Source organism: Sciurus carolinensis, chromosome 14 (genome assembly GCF_902686445.1).
Source record: "Sciurus carolinensis chromosome 14, mSciCar1.2, whole genome shotgun sequence".
Taxonomy (NCBI): Eukaryota; Metazoa; Chordata; class Mammalia; order Rodentia; family Sciuridae; genus Sciurus; species Sciurus carolinensis.
In genome coordinates, this window is record NC_062226.1 from 14,292,000 (window position 1) to 14,313,116 (window position 21,117).

The 21,117-nt window shown below is 47.1% G+C and overlaps 1 protein-coding gene across 3 annotated transcripts in view; it reads left to right on the top strand.

Moving 5' to 3' along the window:
• Nucleotides 1-21,117, top strand: part of Cdk5rap2 (CDK5 regulatory subunit associated protein 2) — a 190,739-nt gene that overhangs the window by 90,588 nt on the left and 79,034 nt on the right. For all 3 annotated transcript variants that reach the window (XM_047524618.1, XM_047524616.1, XM_047524617.1), the window contains exons 14-18: nucleotides 3,795-3,938; nucleotides 11,493-11,590; nucleotides 16,554-16,684; nucleotides 18,100-18,209; nucleotides 19,999-20,127. In XM_047524618.1, the coding sequence (XP_047380574.1) occupies nucleotides 3,795-3,938; nucleotides 11,493-11,590; nucleotides 16,554-16,684; nucleotides 18,100-18,209; nucleotides 19,999-20,127 (612 nt within the window). The remainder of the gene's footprint in view (nucleotides 1-3,794; nucleotides 3,939-11,492; nucleotides 11,591-16,553; nucleotides 16,685-18,099; nucleotides 18,210-19,998; nucleotides 20,128-21,117) is intronic.

Sequence of the window (21,117 nt, forward strand, 5' to 3'; positions counted from 1 at the left end):
AGCGGAAGAACTTGTCCTTGGTCATCTGATGAGTGGCAGAGCCCTAAGCCATTTTGCTCTAGAGTCCACTCACGAGGTACCTGTGGGTACTTGCTGTTCCTTATTTGGGCCATGCCCTTCACTCCTCTGGACAACTTCTTTAATTGCTCCTTTTGGTCTTGGAATATCTTTCTTTGGTAATGTAGTGAATCTTTGAAGCACAACTAGACTTATAGCTCTAGTTATGGGTTGAAAATGTGTTCAATTTTGCTTCCTACTGAAGTCTCACTAAAATAACGTGAGCGAATAAGAAGGTATAAAACCCACAAGAACTAACATGGACAATGGGAGCAGGTACACTAGCCAGCGTGAGTTGGCACCAAAAGTTTGGATGAGAAATGGATGGACATGTACCTGCAGAGGATTCAGCTATTGCCACTCTGGGATGGAAAGCCAAGAGGAGCAAAGTGACTTCTATCATGGCCCCAGGAAGGCTTAGTAGGTGCTGGATGTAGTTGGTACTTTTGAAACAGTAGATCATGCTGAAATTCTGAGCAGTTCTAGGTGACCCTCCTCTTCTCAGCAGCAGCAGATGTGTGGAGACCTTAAACCAGAGAGACTCTGGCCCTGGGTCACCAGATGCAACTGAGAGCAGGAGTGGGCCCTTGGGATCAGAGTGGGAGGAGGAGAAGTGTACACACCAAGCCTGGAGGTTCCTCTCGGGAGAAGTGACCCAGCTGCTGGCAGTCGAAGGTCCTCTATCCAGAGAGCCGGTTCCCAACCTGAGCATCCCAGCGAGGCCACCGTTGATATGTCCTTTCCACACTCGTAGAGCTCTGAGCACTTTTATTTATGAAAAGTAGGTGGATGACCTGAATTCGGCAGATAGGCATAAGTGTTTCAGAAGAAAGACAAAGGCACAGAGGAAGTGTAAACAGGGCAAAGGTAGATAGCTTTGAAAACTCCAAAAAATTAACTCTGTAACTGGAGTATGTACAGCTCAGTGGTAGAGTGCTTGCCTAGCATGAGTGAGGCCCTGGGTTTGATCCGCAGCACTACAAAACAACAACAAAAAATCAGCCCACCAAACAAAAGACTACCCCTGTTAAATCATTAGATAAGAAATAAGACCAGGATCTGATATAAAAGATATCTAAAAAAGAAGAACTACCTATTGGAAATGCAAAGTATGATTGTAGATATAAAACATTTAACAGAAAAGTTAGTTATATTACTTATGAATTTCTTATGGAAAAAAAAATAGTAGAGTTAGAAAAGTTGGAAGATAAAGTTAAGTCTTCCAGAAAATAGAATCAAACAAACAAAAACCTGGACAAAAGGGTGAGAAAAGTTAGGAAAATTGGAGGCATGGTTCAAGGGGTCCAAAATATGACTAACTGAAGTTCCAGGAAGACACAACAAGAAAAGCTGAGGGAGGGAGATTTCCGAGAAATTGGAGACCATGTCCTAGAATGGAGCCAGCTGTTCTGCATCGCAAGGGGATGAGAGAGGACCCACACTCCAGGGCAGGTCATTGTGAAATTTCAGAACACAGGGATAAAGAGAGGATCCGAAAGGCTTCCAGAGAGAGGAGAACACAGGGCACACACCAAGGATGGGCTCAGATGGCAGCAGAATTCCCAGCAGCACCCCTGGACGGCAGAACAGGGAGTAATGCTTTCAGACTTTGAGGAACCACGGCTGTCAGAAGTCTAAGTGCAGAAGAAAGTGTTCTCAGATGTTCAGTGTCATGAGTTGTCTACCAACTGTGTGCTCTTTGCAGAAAGTTCTTGGAGGCCGGTTCTGCACAAAGAAGGGAATAACCCCAAAGAAAGAGATGTGGGACCCAGAAAGGAGGAAGTCCACCTGGAATGTTGTCAAGGGGAGCCCCAGGGTGACAGCTGAGCTCCCTGTGTGGAGAGCTCAGGTTTGGCTGTTGAGGAGCTAGAGTTTCAGCTGGGATTTCTCCAGAAGCTTACAAGGAACCCATCAGTTACCTGATGTCTTTGACTCCACTGAGCAGAATTTTCATGTTCTTTTAGAAAGTTTGGAAATAAATTTACATTTAGCATATGATTTAGTTTTATGGATCAAGTAAACAAATAGAATAAAATAGTTTTTAATTCCAAGATAGCAAAGAATTGAACATGAGTGGAAAAGTAATCATGGAGTGCTGTATACTGAACAGTATTTACATGGCTGTAATAAGTGGGGCTGGGCACAGTGGCGCGTGCCTGTAAGCCCAGCAGCTTGGGAGGCTGAGGCAGGAGGATCATGAGTTCAAAGCCAGACTCAGCAGTGAGACCTAAAGCAACCCATTGAGACCCTGTCTCTAAATAAAATAAAAAAAGGGGTGCAAATGTGGCTTGGTGGTTAAGTGCCCCTGAGTTCAATTCCTGGTACCAAAAATAAATAAATGTGGAATATTGATTTAATTAATGATATAATTGAGGTGCAGATGATGTGAGAGCCAGATCTTTAGACTTCTATGATAGGAACCAATAGAGAATCAACTTAAGAAGTCAAGAAACATGAAGGTGAATGTAATCTAGAAATGCGGAAGTACATAGGAGAAGGAGATGAGGAGGTGTTTTTCTTTCTGGGCGTGGGGCTTCAAGGAGAGAAGTAGGGAGGGCAGAGATTGCTCTTTTCCAGTTAAGCCTTCCAGTGCTGTTTGAGTATCAAACTACATGTGTCAAAGGGACTTAAAAATGAAAGTGGAAACTGTGGTTCAAGCACAGCTGTGTTAAGGCAGTTCTAGAAAGTCAGCACTCGTGGTTTGATTCCTGGTTCTTCCTAGTACAGTTCAGTGGATTCTCAGAAGACTTGCCTCCTCTTTCTTCTGTGTGTTCACCTACTGTCTCTGAATGTTTGGCATAAGTTAGTTCTAGGAGCTTAGGGACAAGATGTGGTTCCTGCCCTTGATTTCCCACAGAGAAGGAACAGAGCCCTAGTTCTGGAGTCACCCGTCTTTAAATGCTTCGTAATAGGTTCTATGCTTGAACTTGGCCAAAGATCAGAGTAATGTCCTGTCCTGTTGTTGGGTTCAGGTCTCTGAAGGGGTCAGGGAGAGGAATTTATTGTGTGTCATCAAGAAAGAGCCTTTTGGGACTGGAGTTGTGACTTGGTGGTAGCGTGCTTGGCTAGCATGTGTGAGGCCCTGGTTTCCATCCTCGGCACCACATAAAAATAAAATAAAGGTATTGTGTCTACCTACAACTAAAAAAAAAATAAATAAATATATATAAAAAAAAGAGCCTTTTGAGTATGACCAGACCCTAATGCTATATTTAGAGTCTTGTTTTTCTCTTCCTGAAAGTCAGATCTCCTTGTGGATGTGATCAGCTTGTTTTGTCATGTTTATTATGTTTCAAGATAAACTTGGTTGGGTTTTAATATACAAGCCCTCTGTTCATCCCAGTAGGCTGGCAGGATAGGAAGCAGACTTGGGATCACACCCTGAGCAGGGCAGGCCCAGGACTGGCCCTGTTTCTCTCGGGCAGAGCCTGGGCATTGTCTTCCACACCCACCAAAGGATAGAGTCACTACGGTGGCAAGTCAGGAAGGCTCCGAACGACTGGAGCCATCCTCTACTCAGCCTTGCCGACAGGCAGCTTTTCTCCGAGTTGTAATAATGTGGAAATGGAGTTGCATTACAGTTTTATAATTGCCTAATATTTTGAGATGATGGAAATTATTTAGGGGACGTGTGGGTATTGTGACAAAATAAAAAGTCTTCCCCTCCAGGGTTTAGGACAATCTCTTAATATTTTTTCTTGATGAAAACTTTCTTATGATTTGTTTCATTTCCTTAGAAATTCAATGAAAAAGATTTGGAAGCAGTACAGCAGAACCAGTATTTAATGACTGCGGAGGATCTCGAGTTCGGGAGCGAAGGCTTAATAACAGAAAAGTGCTCTTCTCAACAGTCACCAGGCAGCAAGCTCATCTTCTCTCAGGTAAGCTTGACTGAAATTGGATGTTCACATGCGAATGTATTCATATTCTCTTCTGAAATGTATTTGATAACTCCTCGGATCTAGCGATCCTCAGATGTCTTCTTGCTGATAATTGAGCTTACAACAGGCAGAACAAGGAGTTCTCCGTCTAGCCACCTCAGATTAGCATCCTCCAACTGAGCGTTTGTATTTGCACTGCACACAAAACTGAGAAATCACAGCTTGTTAACAGAGGAGCCTCCTGTTGGCTCTCCCAGGGGTCACCTCTCAAGAACTGTGTGGTCCCAAACCGTTGGGGAATTCTCCTGGTGAGATGAAGTGAGGAGTCGCCCGGCAGGTCCTTCCTTACCTAGCCCCAGCTCACCTCTCCTGTCTCATGTTCTCATCTCCAGCAGCAGCATATACTGTAGATTCCTGCGGACACCCTCTTTGTGCCTCTGCGCGGCCTGCTCTCTGCCCTCTGCCCCGGGTTGCTTTTCCCTCCCTGCTCACCCGCTGACTCCTGAGCAATCCTGCAGGTGCCACTCTGCTGTCACCCTCCCTGGGGAGCTGTTGCTGACCCTGTTGAGTGGTGAGGCCTCTTCTGTCTGACCCACAGCCCTGCACAGGGCCCTGCTCCTCATGTTGGTGTTGTAGATCCCACCTTTCTGCTCTCTCTCCCACCCCTGAACCCCAGGGCAGCACCGGGGTTCTCTCATCCCTGACTCCCAGCACAGCCCAGTGCCCGGCTCTGTAAATGTCGGTTGAGTGAGTGAATAATGCAGCTAGGCAGCCAGATAGGGGAAAGGAAAGGAGTTCGCTGTAGCCAAGGTTTGTTTTTATAACCTGCCTCTAATTAAGTTCATATGTGCAGAAGACGGAGGACTCTTATGCAAATGAGTTCTCTGATGAATGACTCTGATTGTGACTTGTGGTTTTGTGAAGGGTGATTCTCAAAATAATTAGCAACTGGAGCAGCATGTGCACCAGGCCTCAGAACAGACTCAGGCAGGGCTGGAGGAGTGGGGAGCTCAAGGCCTGCCCTTTGCCAGGCACCCCGCTGAGGTTCCTGGATCAAGGGCAGGCCCCAGGGAGGGGCCAGGGCAGTGGGGTGAATGGAGCGGATAGGCCAGGGCTCATTGTCCAAAGTGTCCAAGTATTTCCGTATTTTAGCAGCCAGTACCAGCTGTGGCACCATGTGCCAGTTGTGGCAGATGTGGTCTAGGGCGTCATTGGCCGAGCACTTGGAGTGCTTTCTCAATGTGTGTTTGTCCTTTGCTACTATCCTTGAGAGTGTCAGCATAGGGTAGTGGAGCCTTGGGCTGGACTGGGAATCTGGGACCTGGATTTCCCTCTGGACTCTGTCATTCCACGTAGGTAACTGTGTGCAAGTCTCATGACTGAGTCTCAGAGGGCTAGTATTTTATGCTTATATCTTGCATTTAGTTATTGGATTTTGACCAAAGTTAGTTGGGCTGTTAAGATGCACATGAACTTGTAATAAGGCAGTCTGTTTTGAAACAGGTAGCTGCCTGTCTAGTGTTTTGGAGGGACATATCTTCACTAATATGAATTCATTTTGATTAGTTAAACTCTTACTAGTTTGAACCTCATTTTAGTCATGTAAAAAAAAGTTGAACAAAATGTTTATAAATTTACTGAACAATTGAATATTTTCCAACTTAATACCACTAATTTTGTCATCTATACCATTTTGTTTTTATTTTGTGCTGGTTGATATCTGTACCTTGCTAATATCAGATCCAAGTGACATTTAAATTGCTGTGCAAAATACCTAAGAATTTTAGTAAAGGCTTTAATTCTGTGCTTCAAAACTAATTGCAAAATGTGGATAAAGAATTTAAATTATCACCTAAGAATTGTCAGTCTCTATAATTCAAGATATCCAACTTCTGCAGTCTTTATTTTTCTTTCCTCCCAAGAAAAGTATGCTTTTTAGATTATAGTCCTTTCTTTGCAGAAAACTTGAATTTTTCCTGTAATGCCCTTGACTGTTTTGTGTTGATTTAGGATTTATCCTCTGCCCATTTCTACCTAGAGCTTGAAGCTGTGATGTTGTCTCCATAGACTCTGGGCAGTCTGTTTTCCTTCTAATCATTGTGTGATCCTGAGAATTAATGCTAGATGATCAGGGAATTGAAGAAGAGAGAGTAAAACACACTGACCATATTTGACTTGCTACAGCTAGAGATTTATAGCTTGGTTATTGACGTGGTTGGAACATTGGTGGTGAATTTTCTAAGTATTAAAATAAATGTCTTTGTTGCAGGGCTGTGACATAGCTACTGAAATAGAGACCATTTATGTACGAGGCCACTAAATTGCCCTGATTACCAAGCAGTGATCCATTAAGCTTCCTTTACGTGTCTGCTGCCTCAGAGTTTGGTCTGCACATTATATGTGTTTCCTTCAGATCTTTAAGAAAATATTAGCAGAGAAGAAAGTGCCCACTTTGGTGTCAGAATACCAGTGCTGCCACTTACTAGCTCTGTGACTCTGGGCGGGTTGCTTAGTGTTTCTGAAATGTACCTACGTAATCTGTGAAGTGGGGAATTACGTGCCTTCCTTCTGAGGAGTAGAGTGATGTAAGAGTAGTAGGTAAAGTTCTTTGGGTTACGAGCAGGAGTTGAGCAGCCGCAGCTGGGGAGGGTAAGAACCGTGACAGCCCCTTGGACCTCGGCTGCAGAAGTCATGGGCTCTGGAGCTCTGCTTTTGACTTGGACCCTGTGACTCCAGATGTCTGGTGTCTTGGAATTCCTGGGAGAGAAGTGTACTGGGTGAGCCTGGGCCCAGGACCTGGCTCACAATGGAGCTGTGTCTTCCTGGGACTTGCTTCTGGGTTTGAGGAACATTCCAGGGCAAGGCAGGGGAGTGTGCCATCACTCCAGGGCTCTGGAGGATGTGCAGAGGGTCAGACACAGCAGCCGCGAGGTGGCGACAAGGCCTCTCTGTGAAGAGGGCCTGGTGAGGGGCAGCTCCCCTGGTGGCCTGGCCCTGCCTCTGAGCTGAGGAACTCTGCTGAGGGAACCGAATGACTTCATTCTAATGGGGCATGATTCAACGCGGGGAACGGGTGATTGATGAAATGGGACCCAAATGGCTCCGAAGAGTTCATTTATTTAACACGGGTGAGCAATTTGCTTCTAGGAAGACGTTGACTCACCCTGACTTCCATTATGCAAAATATCCACAGGAACCTCTGCTCTTAAGATTCACATCAGTCCCTGTGTTCCTCTCTTACCTTTTTAATCATCAGCTCAGCAAGTATTTGTGATAGCATTTGATTTGGACCAGACACTGTGCCTGGCTTGGGACAGCGCTGCTGGCAGGTTGCCCTGACAGTGAGCAGGTGGTGGCACGCTAGCTCTGGGTTGCAGGTGAGCTGGCTGCGCTGTGACACGTGAGGGCGTCTCTCGCAGTTGGAGGGTTTCCTGGTGAGATTGGCCGGGGTCGATCATGTGAGATGCCCTGGAGTGTCAGTGGGCAGTGGTGATGAATGGCACTGTCTGTCCTCTGCCCCGGATGGAGGGATTTCCCAGTGTCCCTGAGAAGGAAAAGCAGGAGGGAGATGAGGCCAGGAGCTGAGGAGAGTGGTGGTCTGGGCACCCTGGTGAGGGTTTGGAGTAGCCTCCAGGAAGAAGGGAGGGGGAGCTGAACGGGCACTCGGGCCCTGCTAGGGCAGTGGCTGGTCCTCCTCTGTGGCTTAGAGCCCAGCTTGCAGATGTTGAGGTAAGAGACGGCCCAGCGCTCGGGAGTCCTTCACTGGGCACCTGTGTGCCAGGTGTGTGCATTCCTGAAGCCTCCATCCCATCCACCGGAAACCACGTCACCTGGTTTTTCCTAGCCCTTCTTGGTTAGCTTTGAAGTCACATACATACACAGACTCGAATTTGACCAATTATTAGCTCAGTGGACTCGAACAAGTCACCTTTGCTCCCTGAGAAGCATTCCATCATCCAGAAAATGGGAAGATGAATGTAGCTCTTTCAGTGCTGTGACAAGAGATAAGAACTCGGAAGTACGGAGCGCAGCACTTGGGGTCTTAGGACTAGTGGGCATTTATGAAGTGTTGACTGCATGCCGGCGTCACTCTGCGAGCTTCATATAGATTGACTCATGTGGTCTTCTTAACAACCCATGAGTTTCATAGAACTATCCCTTTATTTGTAAGAGAACATTGAAGCACAGAGAGGTTGAGAAACTTGTTCAAGGTCACACGTTCCTAACCATCACTGCTTCTCTTGTTAGGTGCTCAGGAAGCAGTGGGTTTTCTTATTTTGTCACTGTATTTTCTTTTTCTTTGCTTGGCCTTTGTGTGGCCTACAGTAAGGACGGGGCAGTGAAGGGTGGGCTGAAGAGCCCTGGCTCACGACCCTAACCTTGGGCATCACGTTAGTCGGCTTTCCTTGGTGAAAGAGTTCCACCTGATACTGTTGTGTTCAGAAGGCGTTAGGAGCCCCTGGCCCTGGCATACTGTGTGATTTACAAAAGGGCCTGGCATCTCTGTCAGGTGGTGACTGACTTGTCAGGACCAGCCTGGTGGCTTAGCCTTGCAGACCCTCAATGGGCAGGGCCCCCTTGGCCTTGTGTGGTGGGCTGGAAGCACGGTAGTGTTCTCCTGGGCCCAGGTTCTCTTCTCTTTGGCCCTCTGCATCCCTTTGGTGGCCTAACTGAAGCTGAGGACCCCCTCCCTGAGGATGCTTAATGCACAAAATATACGCAGACAATTAAGAAGGGAACCACATGTTTTGAAATTTGGTCATCAGAATATCAAGAATTATGCTATGGAAGTGGTCCTTTTATTTGTGTGTTAAATCACATGGTCTGGTGGTGAGGACGGTGCTGTAGCTTTGAAGTAGGGATGATGATTTTCTTTCAGTTCAGGGAATGGAAGCCAGGGCCTCCTGCATGCTGAGGATGCGCTCCCCCACTGAGCCACACCCTGTCCCAAGAATGAGTATTTTGAGGTATCAGCAATGTGTACAAAACAACTGTATTAACTGTGGTTTTTTTGTTTGTTTGTTTTTAATGACAAAGTTGTAGGAATGACACCAGTACTGTCATTGTTTGGAGCATTAACAGTGTTCCTTAGCTCATAATTGAATTTTAACTCAAGGTTCATGGAAATGAAGATAGAATTTTTTTTTTCCTGATCACGTTCGTGCAACCTGTGAATTTTGATCAGGAGTGATCTGCTATCCTGGGTGGTGTCTTGACTTCAGGAGAAAACCTAGATCAAGGTGATCTACAAGGCTGTGGGCAGCCTGTTTCTCTGTTGGCTGAGAGCTCTTGTCAGCACTTGGAGGGCACCAGCTTGTCCCTAGCGCTGTGCTAGGTATGCTGTACCCTTTAACTTTATTTATTTCAACATTCATTCTTTTTTGTGTGTGTGGTGGAGTCTTGGCGTGTTGTCCAGGCTGGCCTCAAACTTGGGATCCTCCTGCCTTGACCTCCTGAGTAGCCGACTTTATAGGTGTGCAGCACGCACCTGACTGAAATATTTTCAAATTGATAGAAAAGTAACAAGATTAAAGGATTGTATTTTTTCTGAGTCATCTGAGAGAAAGTTGCCCATTGGAGTCTTGTCACCTCTGACGACTTCAGTGTGCATTTCCTGTAGACGGGGACATTCCGCCTGCCCACTTTGGCCAGGAAGTCAGCCCAGGCCCATCGCTCTGTTCGTCCTCGGCTGTCTCAGTAGCTCCCTTTGCAGCAAACGGGTGTGTACAGTTCCGTGTCACTATGTCACGCCTGAGTCTTGCAGCCGTCATTCTCTAGTCTGTCTTCTGCTTCTTCGGTCTCTCCTTGGCTCATGACCTTGATGCCCGGAACTGTCCAGGTCGGTCCTGTTGTAGGACACCCTTCAGTTTGGGTGTCTGATGTCTCCGTGGCGACTGGGTTCAGGCTGTGCATCTTTGGCAGGGACGTCACAGTGGCCATGCTGTGCTCTGCTGGTGTCCTGTCCCGTGGTATGTGATTTCAGTTTGTCCTTTGTTAGCCAGGCTGATTTTGATGAGTTTGTGAAGATGGTGTTTGCCAGTGGTCATGACTGGCAGTTGCTCTTTTTTACTTTTATTAAATAGGTGTTTTGCATCTGTGTAAGTATCCTAATCTTCAAACTTTGACCTACTGGTTTTAGCATCCTTTTTTTTTTCCTTAGTTGAATTATTTAGTACCACGATGGCGGCCAAAGGGTGATTTTTCTAATACCATCATTCTTTCTACACATATTATCATTTTACTGGAATGAACAGTCTTCTCCTATATTCATTCATGTTAGTGTGGATTCATGAATTCATATTTTATTCAGTGAGTTCTAATCTATCACCGTCATCATTTATTTTAATGTTCAAATTATCCCAGGCTTGGCTGACTGGTGGGAGCCTCTTCTCTCTTCTCTGTATCTTCTTTTTGATACTAGGGATTTGACCCAGGGGTGCTCCATCACTGAGCTACATCGCCCTGTCCTTTTTACTTTTTATTTTGAGACAGGGTCTTGCTGAGTTGCCGAGCTTGGCCTTGAACTTGCCATCCTCCTGCCAAGTCACTGGATTACAGGCGTGTGCCACTGTGACTGGCCGTGAGAACCTTTTCAGATGGGCCTCTGTTTCCTTTTGACAGCTCACAATACTATTTAAGCATTTCTTTTTTTAAAGTTTCTTTTGGTAAGCCTTATTGAAGTATAATTGACAAATTAAAGTGATATGTTTAAAGGTAGACTCCCAAGTGCTGCTCAGTTGACCTCTTCTACTCTACTCTAAGCTCCTTGTCCTGTACTTAGTATTTGTTAGACTTGGGTTTGTGAATTTCTCTTCTTTGAAGCAAGAGCAAATGTGGCAAGGCATTCTTGTAGTGTTTTGAAAACAATGACCAGCAGCCCTGAGGAGTGACAGTTTGAGGATGGGTGAATCAAGTGACTGAGGAGTCTTCATAGTAGCTTTTGGGTGTTGAAAGCACAACTTTCAGCTTTGGGCTAGGTAAGTATGTTAGTCAGATTCACATCGCTGTGATGAAACACCTGAGATGACTGACTTACAAAGATAAAAGGTTCATTTTGGTTCAGAGGTTTAGAGATTCCAGGCTAAGAGTGGACACGTTGCATTGGGCCTCTGATGGGTATGCTGGTGGGCAATGCAGGGTGCGTGTGGTGGAACAAACTGCCCACCTCATGGCCAGGAAGCAAAAGAGAGAAAGAAGAGAGGGTCGAGCTTCCACATTTCCCCTCATGGGCACAGCCACAAGAACCTAAGGACCCGCCAGGCACCACTTCTCAAGGTTCCATTCCCTCCGAGTAGCACCACACCGGGACCAAGCCTCTAGCACACCGGGCTTTTGGGGTACATTGCAGATGCCTGCTGCAGCCGGCAGTGAGAGGCAGGCGTTCCCTACTCCTCCTGCAGGTGGTGCTGTCTGACTGGTCTGAGCCAGAGTCTGGCCCAGGGCTTCACCTTGGTGTGGTTTGCAGATGCCAGACCTAGCCACATATGTTTGCACATGTAAGGCTGTCCTCTTAAGATTCTTCCCCTAATGTCAGATGTCCACCATCTTTTCCAGGAAAAGCAGCAGTCAGATTATGAAGAGCTGATGCAGGTCTTAAAGAAGGAGCAGGACATCTATACTCACTTGGTGAAGTCTCTGCAGGATGCGGACAGGTAAGGCCTCCTCTTTGGGCGTCACATGCCTGTGAGGGTGGACGAACATGCACACACTTCGCAGCGAAGCTCTTCTAACGTGCTTAGGAAGCGGACTCAGTAGTCGAGTGGTGACTGCTCCTTATCAATACCTGTAATATCTGTTTTCTATCAAGAATTGTCTGATCTTTGACAACCAAATTAGGTTTAAAATAGTATTTACTCATTTTTCTACATACTTTATCACATGTTTAGAAAGTGCTTCCCTGTGTGTTTTCTCACATGACCTTCACAGCTGTACTGTGAGGTACATGAGCCCACTGAAGCTAAGGGAGGTTAAGTGGCGTGTCCAAAGTCACCTGGGTGTTGTGAGAACTCCGGGACCCAAACACACCTGTGTCTTAGAGCGATTGTGTCTGCAGGATTGCTGAAATGATATGGTGCCAGTGAGGTGTGGTGAAGAGAGCCAGTTAGGGGCCAGAGGTCTCCGTCTAGTCCCGGCTGTCTTGCTCTCTGGCTCTGTGTCCCCAGGCAAGTGGCCTTCTCTGGGCCTCTGTTTGCAGAGCTGGCCTCAGGGATTTCTTGCATTAAAAACCATTCCTCTACACATGGGGTGGTTCAGTTGAAAGGATATGACGTCTGGGATTTGTTTCAGAACAGTACTGCAGCAGAGGAAGGTGGCAGGGATGTCCGTGGATGGAACAGGGTCAGCCCAAAAAAGTCCCTGCTTTTTGGGACAGGGGTGTGGGCGGATGGGGGAGGGCTCACACCATTACTTTGTCTTTTTTGTATGTGTCCCAAGTTTCCCATAATACAAAAACCAAAGCCATCACCCCTCCTCCTCCCTCACGATGCCCTTTGCTCTCGCCCTGGTGAGCTCCTCTTCGGCGGCTGGGCTGTCTTCCTGCCTCTGCTCTCCCAGCCATTCTTCCAGCTTTGTCTCCCACTCCTCCTTCCGAAGCAGCCTTGGTGGCAGTCTGTCAGGTGCCCGCTCACCCCAGTTCTGCTGCGCCTCTGTTCCTTCCTTCCCTCTCGTGTGGGCGTCTGCACTGCTCCGCTTGCTCCTGGTCCAGGAGCTTCCAAGGGACTAGGGTTTGCCATCTGCAACTCCCAGGGCCTGGAAGGGCGGACTCTGGGGAACTGCTCTGTGCAGGAGTGTCTGTCCCCAGCACTGATCTTCTGAGATAATGTCCAGATTTTAAAATCTGAACTGAGTTAAAAAAAAAAAAACCAAAAACATACTGACGAAGTTTGGAGGGTAGGCATCTCTGAAAGTGAGCTTTTTCAGGAAGCCTCAGCTGCTGGTCTCTTTCGCTGGAGGAGGGTCCAGTCACTGGGGAAGCTCAAACAGGGACTGCACAAAGTTCACTTAATTGCGCAGCTTCTGGGCTTGGGTCCTGCTCTCAAGCCCTCTCAACAGGAAGGGCTCTGAGTTTCGCAGGCTCTTCCTAATGGGTAGAAATGTGGGTGGGACTGCAGAGGGTCCGGGCAGTGGGTAAACTGCTCTAAAGGTCCTGCTCGTCTTCAGACTTTGTTTTGGGGTGGTCAGACCAGGGTCCACATTTAGCCCAGCCACTCAGCCGCTCTGGGTAAGGTGTTTCTCTCCGAGACTCAGCGTGTTGGCAGAGTGGAGATGGTGGAGCTCACCTGTCTGCTTACCTGCGTGTGCCTGTGTGTCTGCCTTCTGCTTCCCTCCCACTCACCACCCTCTCTTCCTATCCTCCTACTGATTACCTGCCCACCTGCCTTACAGGGTAGATAGGATACAAAGGGTGATAGTGTGTAAATTCCTCACACTGCCTGACACATAGTAAGTGTTCAATAAATGACAACACTTGTTAAGAATAACAACACGGAAAGCTTCCACACACCTCAGCTTCCACACACCTCGGCTTACACACACCTCGCAGTACCCCACATGCATAAGCTTAGCTTACAGGGGTTTTTGGATCCTCAGCCCTGGGCATATCCAGAGGGCAGAACTGCAGAAGGCCAGCGGAGCCCCCATTTCTAACCTTGCACTGCTCACCCTCTGGAAACGGGCAGTGGGGTGGTGGCTGCAGACCCAGGATGTGCTTGGGATTCGCACAGGACAGGGAGGAGGGAGGCTCATGGGTGACTGAGAGTCTGGTCCTTTCACCTTTGCTTTTTATTTTTCCTGGCAGCGCTCAGAAGTGGGTGCTTTAGCCCTGTGTGACAGGAGTGCTCCCTAAGAGGTGAAGGTTGATCAGAGCCCGCCCCCTCGCCTGGAGGCTAGTTCAGTGTGCGCTTCCTGTAGCTCAGGGCTCTCAACCTCAGCCGCAGTGGGACTCAGTGCTGGATGGTTTTTTGTCATGAGGAGCTACCCTGTGCATTTTAGGATGATTAGCAATATCCCTGGCTCTGTCCATGTGCTACGAGCATATTTGCCCCCTCAACCTCTGTTGTGACAACCAAACATGACACCAGGTATCACCAAGTGTCTCCCAGGAGGGCAGATGAGAATCCCTCTTGTAACTTATGAGAACCAGAAATTTTGGCTCATAAATGCCATCTTTTTTTGTGGGAATTGTTGGGTATGCAGAAGGAAGAAAATGGTGTTTGTTGAGCATCTAGAATGTTTTAGGCACTGTGCCAAGCTCTTTCCCATGTAATATCTCATTTAATCTTCAGAACCGTTTGAAGGAAAGGTATTATCCCCATTTTACAGATGAGGTGTTTGACTGACATGACTGGAGGTGAGGTCAGGGTTAGTAGTGGCTTGCCGTTTTGAGCTCGGTTCTCTGACTCATCCTTTTTGCTCCTGCCTGCCCGCCGCCTCCTGTACTAACCCCCAAATCCAGGAGGAAGATTGCTTGGGCTTTTGTTTTTTTCTGAGCAAAACTCTTTTTGTTTAGCACCTGGAAGAGCTTCTGGAGTTGGGGATGACGGACTCCAGGGTGGCAGCTGTGTACTTTCCACCCTGTCAGAAGATGGGAGGGCAATGTGGCAGTTAGCTCTCCAGCCCTGATGGCAGGAGTCTCGCTGAAACAATCTCCCTTTTTCCCCTGGTTAAATGCCTCAGCAGCACAGCCGCGTCCAAGCGAGTGCTGTGCTCCCCTGGAAGGGTTCCCATCAGCCGCACAAATTGATCATTGTGATTGTCTTGAGACGGAGCTAGCTACAAGCTGCCAGTAGGGCCCTTGCCATACGTGGAGGGTGCCTTGCAGCGAACCGTCTTCAAAGCAGCACGCATAGAAGATTGGACCGAGTGGGTTGCTTTCCTTCCAGGTTGTCTTGATTTGTGTGTAGTTCAAGATGGAACTGGAAAACAGTCTCTGAAGGAGCAATGGGGTGTGAGCCTGGCACACACATTCAGAACCACTGTGGGAAGATCACATGGAGGCTTGCCAGCCCTCTCCCTAGAACAATCTATATAGTCATCAGTTTCGATGCATAGTTTCAAGGTGCTGATGGACCCTCTTAGGGAACCATAAGTTGGACACTGGATGAGGAGTGATATATTTATCAATGGTTATAAAAGGAGGCTTTCAGATTTGTTAAGGTGTTTAAAAAAATTTTTTTTTTAGTTGTAGATAGACACAGTACCTTTATTTCATTTATTTTTATGTGGTGCTGAGGATCACACCCAGTGCCTCACACATGCTAGGCAGGTGCTGTACCACTGAGCTACAGCCGCAGCCCATGTTAAGTTGTTTTAGTAACCTTAAAATGCTCATGTGCTTTGACCTGCTGGTAGTACTGCTGGGAATCCTTCTTAAGAAAGCAGCCTGGAGGCCAGGCCACACCCAGGCACGGGGTGGACAGTGAGACAGGGCCCAGGCTGTGCAGTTGTCAGATGGGTTTGAGCATTCAAATCTGTGCCAGTTCACATCTGTTGAAGTTCAAGTCCTGTCATATGGATCTGCACCATCCAATAGAATACCCATGAGCCATTTGGTCTTTTAAATTTAAACTTACTTTAAATGTAATGACATTACAAACATTAATTTCCTTGGTGTGTTAAACCACATTTCACATGTAATGCAGTAGTGCATTAGCTCGTAGGCTCCTGTATTAGACCCTGCAGGTAGACACTGTTTCCATCATCAGAGGAAGTTCTGTTAGCCAGGGCTCCCCAAGAGGAGTGCAGACTCTGGGACTCTGGGAGGTGTGCATCTGTGTGGCCTCCACTGGCTCATTTGCACAAGCTGTCTACACAACTCAGCACTGCATGATGCTGATCTGCAGGGAAACCTGACCCTCCCTGTCCCAGAATAAAAATCCAAGCACACTGTGCAGCTTCGAGTGGTTGACCCACCATGTGGAGTTCTGTTGGCCCCTGGATTGGTCATTTTCACTGTCAACTCCCTCTTCTTCCTCGGTTTTTTCTTCCTTCCTGCCCCTCCCCTTTTCCCCCTGGGATGACTTCTTTGATGGGCACATGATAGGAATTCCTCTTTCTCTGAAGCCTGGGTGCCAGGTGACACTCAGACCTGGAGAGTCTCCCCTTCTGTCCAGCCCTCTCAAGGAGTTATTCCAAACAGAAGAACATGCTGGAGAAGCACCTAGTTACATCTGTAGCAAAACTTGGAAGTGATCCAAGTGCCCTCTAATGGGGAATGAGTTAGAATAAATGGAGGGACATTCACCCAACTTAATTTATATAGTCATTAAAAATGATGTTACAAATAATTTTCAGAAATGTGGGGAAATATTTAAGCAAGGAATGCACAACTCAGCATTGTATTTTATCAACTTTGTGAAAATTTTCATAGAAAAATAGGTTGAGGGGAAATGGTCTGCCATGTTTTAATTGGTAGTGGGGATCATGACAATTTTTGTTTTCTTTAAACTTTTATATTTTAAATTTTCTGTGAATATTTATTTCTGTAAACATATACTTAACTTTTGTAACCAGTTAAAAAACAAGTAACATAAAAATCGTAGAAGGGCTTGCTGCTCTTTGCTTGTTAAAGCACAACTAGGTCTATTTTAATATTTCTGGTGTCTTTGTTGTGCCAAGTATGGACGACCTGCAGGCAGAGTTGAACAACATTTTCGCCTTGCGGAAGCAACTGGAACGGGATGTGCTAATGTATCGAAATTTGCAGAAGAGCCTGATGGAGCAGATGAGCGAAATTCGGAGGCGGGAAGGTACACACTCTCTTCTTTGTATTTCCCTTTGGTTTGTCTACCTAGAGGGCCTTGGTTGAACTTAAGAGAACCCTAGATCTTCATGAGGAGATGGAGCAGCTGAAGGATTTCCTCTGGAGGTCTTTTGTGTGGTGAGGGTGTTGATGTTGGCTTGCCCAGTCTCACCCATCTTACTTTGGCCTTCCTAGCAGAAGAGCCCAGTAAACTGTGTTAACATTGCAGAAGATCCATTGCAGGATGGTGTCCCTGCTGCTTATACTACGTTCTGCATCGTTTGATACTCCCAGTTCTAGTTAACCTCGGGGACTTTCAGGCCCTCCCTCCCTCCTTCCCTCCCTCCATGCTCGTCCCCCTTCCCTGCTCACCCCCTCGTTGACTGGCTCTGCTTCCCCTGGAACATGCAGAGAGCCCAGAACAGCAGAATGAAACCTGCTTGGCATTGTAGGGAGGCTTCATTCAGGCAGGGCTACGAGAAGAGAGCCTGTGGGGCCCTGCTGAATTCCCATCCCATGCTAAATGGAAGCCTGCTGCCTGGGTGGTGGTTATTCCTTTCTGAATCTCTAGCCCAGTGCCTGGCACATATGGTAAGAACTGGTAATGGGGTGGGAGGTTCACATTTCTCAGACTCCTGCTGTGTACTAGGCTCTAACCTTCTCACCGGATGCTCACAGTTGTCCCATTAGGTACAGGTGAAGAAGCTGAGCTGAGCTGGGAGTGGGAGTTGGTTGATCTGCCTGGATGAGAGCCAGGGTGTCCACAGGTCTAGCTCTTCCTCGCCTTCCCACTGTCGTGGGCTCCAGCACTTAGCCATGTGTATTTTTTGAATGAGCTATTGTTTGTACTTGTGGCTTGCTCAGCTAATGTCTTGCCCCTCCTTTGCTTCTGCGCCCTCTGTTAGAATGTGCCCTTTGCTGCAGAGGAAGCAGACCCTGACACAGGTGACCGAGGTGCTTTGGTCTCGGCTCTAGCAGGCTGTTTCTGCACTTGGTGTGCTCACTTCCACGAGGGCTCTGGGGCCAGTAAAAATACATCAGGCACTTTTATTTCCCTTGAGTTCTACCCTTGGGGTCACATCTCATTTTCCAGTATTCTCGCCTAAACAGAATCACTCTCTCATTTAAACTGAAATCACTGTTTGCTTGTGCCATTTAGAATGGTCTCCAGACACAGCATTTGGTATGCAGATTATAATTCAGAATTGGCCACAGCTAAAGCCTACAGCCCCAGATGAAGCCCTGCACTGAGATATCAGCCTGTGGAGCAAGGGAAGATTACTTTTGCTCCAAAGGTGGTGCTGTGAACGCCCATGTGCTTCTGTGCGCTGGCCTGCCCAGAGTGCTTGGGTGGATGGCGCTGGGATCCATCTGGAAAGGTCTGCTCTGATGTTCTCCCCCTCACTTCTTGTTTTTGGACAGAAGAACAGTTTTCATTTTATAGTGATCAAACGTCTTATCTAAGTATTTGTCTTGAAGAAAACAGTCAGTTTCAAGTGGAGCATTTTTCTCAAGAAGAACTTAAGAAAAAGGTATTGACTTATTAACTTTCAGTACTTTTTTTTTTTTTTTTTTTTTAATTTGTCATCTCTTGGGTTCCTGATAACAGAGGTATGATTCTGAAAGCCCCTTTCCTCCTGTCGTCCAGGGACAGCACTCAGTCCCTCCACAAAGTGTGAACCTCCTTCCCCTCAGGCCTTCACCTGTGCTGTGTACCCAGTCCAAATTGATGTCCTTCCCATGCTGGGCTATAATTATTTGTCCCTAGGCTATGAGCATCTCAACCTTATTGATGATGTCTTATTTATTTCTGATGTCCTGGTGCCTGGCACACAATAGCAGGAGCCAATAGATGGCTTTTGAATGAATATGATTCCAATTTGACCCATGCCATTTTTTTTTTTTTTAAACAGGAAAGTTTTTTCCATTTGCTGATGGTTGGCATGATTGAGTGTGGTTTCAAGGTTCTGAGAATCATGGTTAAGAATAGGTCAAGTGAGCACAGAAGAGACTATCAGAATACATTGTGAAATTATCACACGTGGGACTGAGATTCAGTTTCTGTCATGGAATAATGCACATTCTGATGGAGAGGACAGAAATGTAAACAAATACTTGAAATATGGAGTGCAGAGGGTGCTTTAGGGGCAGCTGCTCAGGGTGCAGAGACAGCAGAGGAGAGGTAATTGCTGCTTGCCTGATCAGGGGAAGCTTCCTGACAGAAGTGAGACTGGAAGTGGGTTTTGAAGGATGAATAGGAGTGTATCCAGATGGAGGGTTTTCTCAACAGAGAGAAAGCAGAACATGCACGGCAGAGATATAAGTAATAGCAAGGAGAACCATAAGAATTTGGGTATTTTGGGAGCAGTGGGGCAAGGAGTCTTGAGTCGGCCGTCTTTCTGAAGACGAGGAGAATAGGGTGGTGGTAGCTGCTGCCAGGCCTCCTTCTGTGGTTGGGCAGCACGTGGTGCACACAGGACGTCTTACTCTTCCCACCATATCCTCCCTGAGGATTGGATCCAACTTTTGTTCATGTTCAAAATATATCAGAGTATAATCTACCATGTGTAGTGAGGGTGGGGTGTTCCACTTTATTCGAAGAGCTAATGACCACTTCCAGTAAGAACAGTTTAAAATGATCACATGAGGAATTGAAACTTGCAGGGAATGAAGGTGGTGCCTGCTCAGTTACCCCTGCACCTGACCTGGCGAGACCTGTACCTGCAGGGGGAGCCCTGGACTGGGAACCTGGGGGTCTCCGTTCTGGGCCTGGTTCCCTCTGGAGACAGTCGCCCTTCCCCACGTGAGATGGCACTTTGACCATTCTTTTCCATGTGGTTCCCTAGACACTGCAGCGCTGGACCCTGGGAAGTCAGCTTCTTTGCATCTCTGGTTCCTCACTGTAAGATGGGGGTACACACGCTATCCTGTCCACTGCCTCCAGATCTTTGAGGAACTGATTGACTAATTTGTAGAAGTATTTCAGTAGCCATGAACATTTCTTCATAATGGACAGCTGTCATTATTGCTGATACTGCTAGATAGGGGTGAAAGGAAGATGGGGTGCTATAAAATGGCTGTGGCACAGTTGTGGAAACTGTGCCCTGGGTATTTTTCCTTCAGAGGGCTCCAGTGCAAGGCAGAGATAGCATTGACTGTCTTTGACTGAGGCAGTGTCAGGGACGTGTTAGCGTACCCTGACCATGAATTCTCACCATGAATTCTCACAGTAACCCATTTGACAGATGAGGACACCGAAGCTTAGATTAGGCAGCTTGCTGAGGATCACTTTTCCTCCATCTCCCTACTCTTATCTCTTAGGTCAGTGGCCTTATACAACTGGTGAAGGAACTGTATACAGACAACCAGCATCTGAAGAAAACCCTCTTTGATCTCTCCCATGTGGGTTTCCAGGGAAATGCTAGACTTGAGTCAACAGAACAAACAGAGGTAAGAAGAAACATTCTCATTTTCATGTGCTAATTTGCAGAAATTGAATAACCCAAAAGATCTTTCAAGATTGCATCTGTTCTGGGGAGGTCCCTAACTGAAATTCTTTTTGCTGTGGGCGGGTTTTGAGGACCTTGTTAGGTCACCAGGTGTGTCCACAGGTGTCCTACAGTTCAGGTCCTATCTCCATAAATGTCTTTGTTATTGGGATGCTTTTGACAATTGTCCAGCTCTGGGATCTGTGCTGCAGATGGCACAACTGGATGAGCAGTGTTGTCTCAGAGGGATCTAGAGTTTCTAAATCACCCAGACGCAGCCTTAGTGAATCCCTTAACATTGAAAACCATGTGCATGTACATACCTGCCCTGGGAATTCACCTGGATGACATCTGGGTCTCAGTGCTGATCTTTGTGCTGTGGTGTTTCTGGTTTTCTCTACTCTGAACCCCTGCTGTGCAGTGGGAGGACCCTGAAGTTGTGCTGGCGGGAGGAGGATGTGGTTTCCTTCCTTCAGCCCCTGGCTTGCCCCGCTCTCCCCAGGAGAGTTGCTCCATGCGCAGAAGACTGGAACTGCTGCCATCATGGTGCAGAAGGACCTTTTTGTACTTGGTCCCCCAGGAGCAAAAACAGAGTCTTGTCAGTTGGGGTTGTCTGGAACGCAGCCTGGAGCCTCAGGAAAGCGCAGGCCTCGCGTTCGTTGTCACGTCATTTCTTGGGAAAGATTTGTCAGCCTTAAGCTGTCTCCTTCCGCCTTCGGAGTGTGAGCTGCTCACAGGTATTTATGCTGCGCTTTGGCCATCTGCTTTCTTTGAGACAGGGAATATTATTGATCTTGGCCTCCAGGGCTCAGATAATTTTGAAAACCAAAAGTAACTGCAATCCATTTAGGGGAAACAAGTCTCCTCGTTCACTTCCTCTAAGGTGGCATGTTTAATAAGCAGCTCGTTCTTCACCAACTCCATTTGAGCCATAAACGGCGAGTTTTGTTTG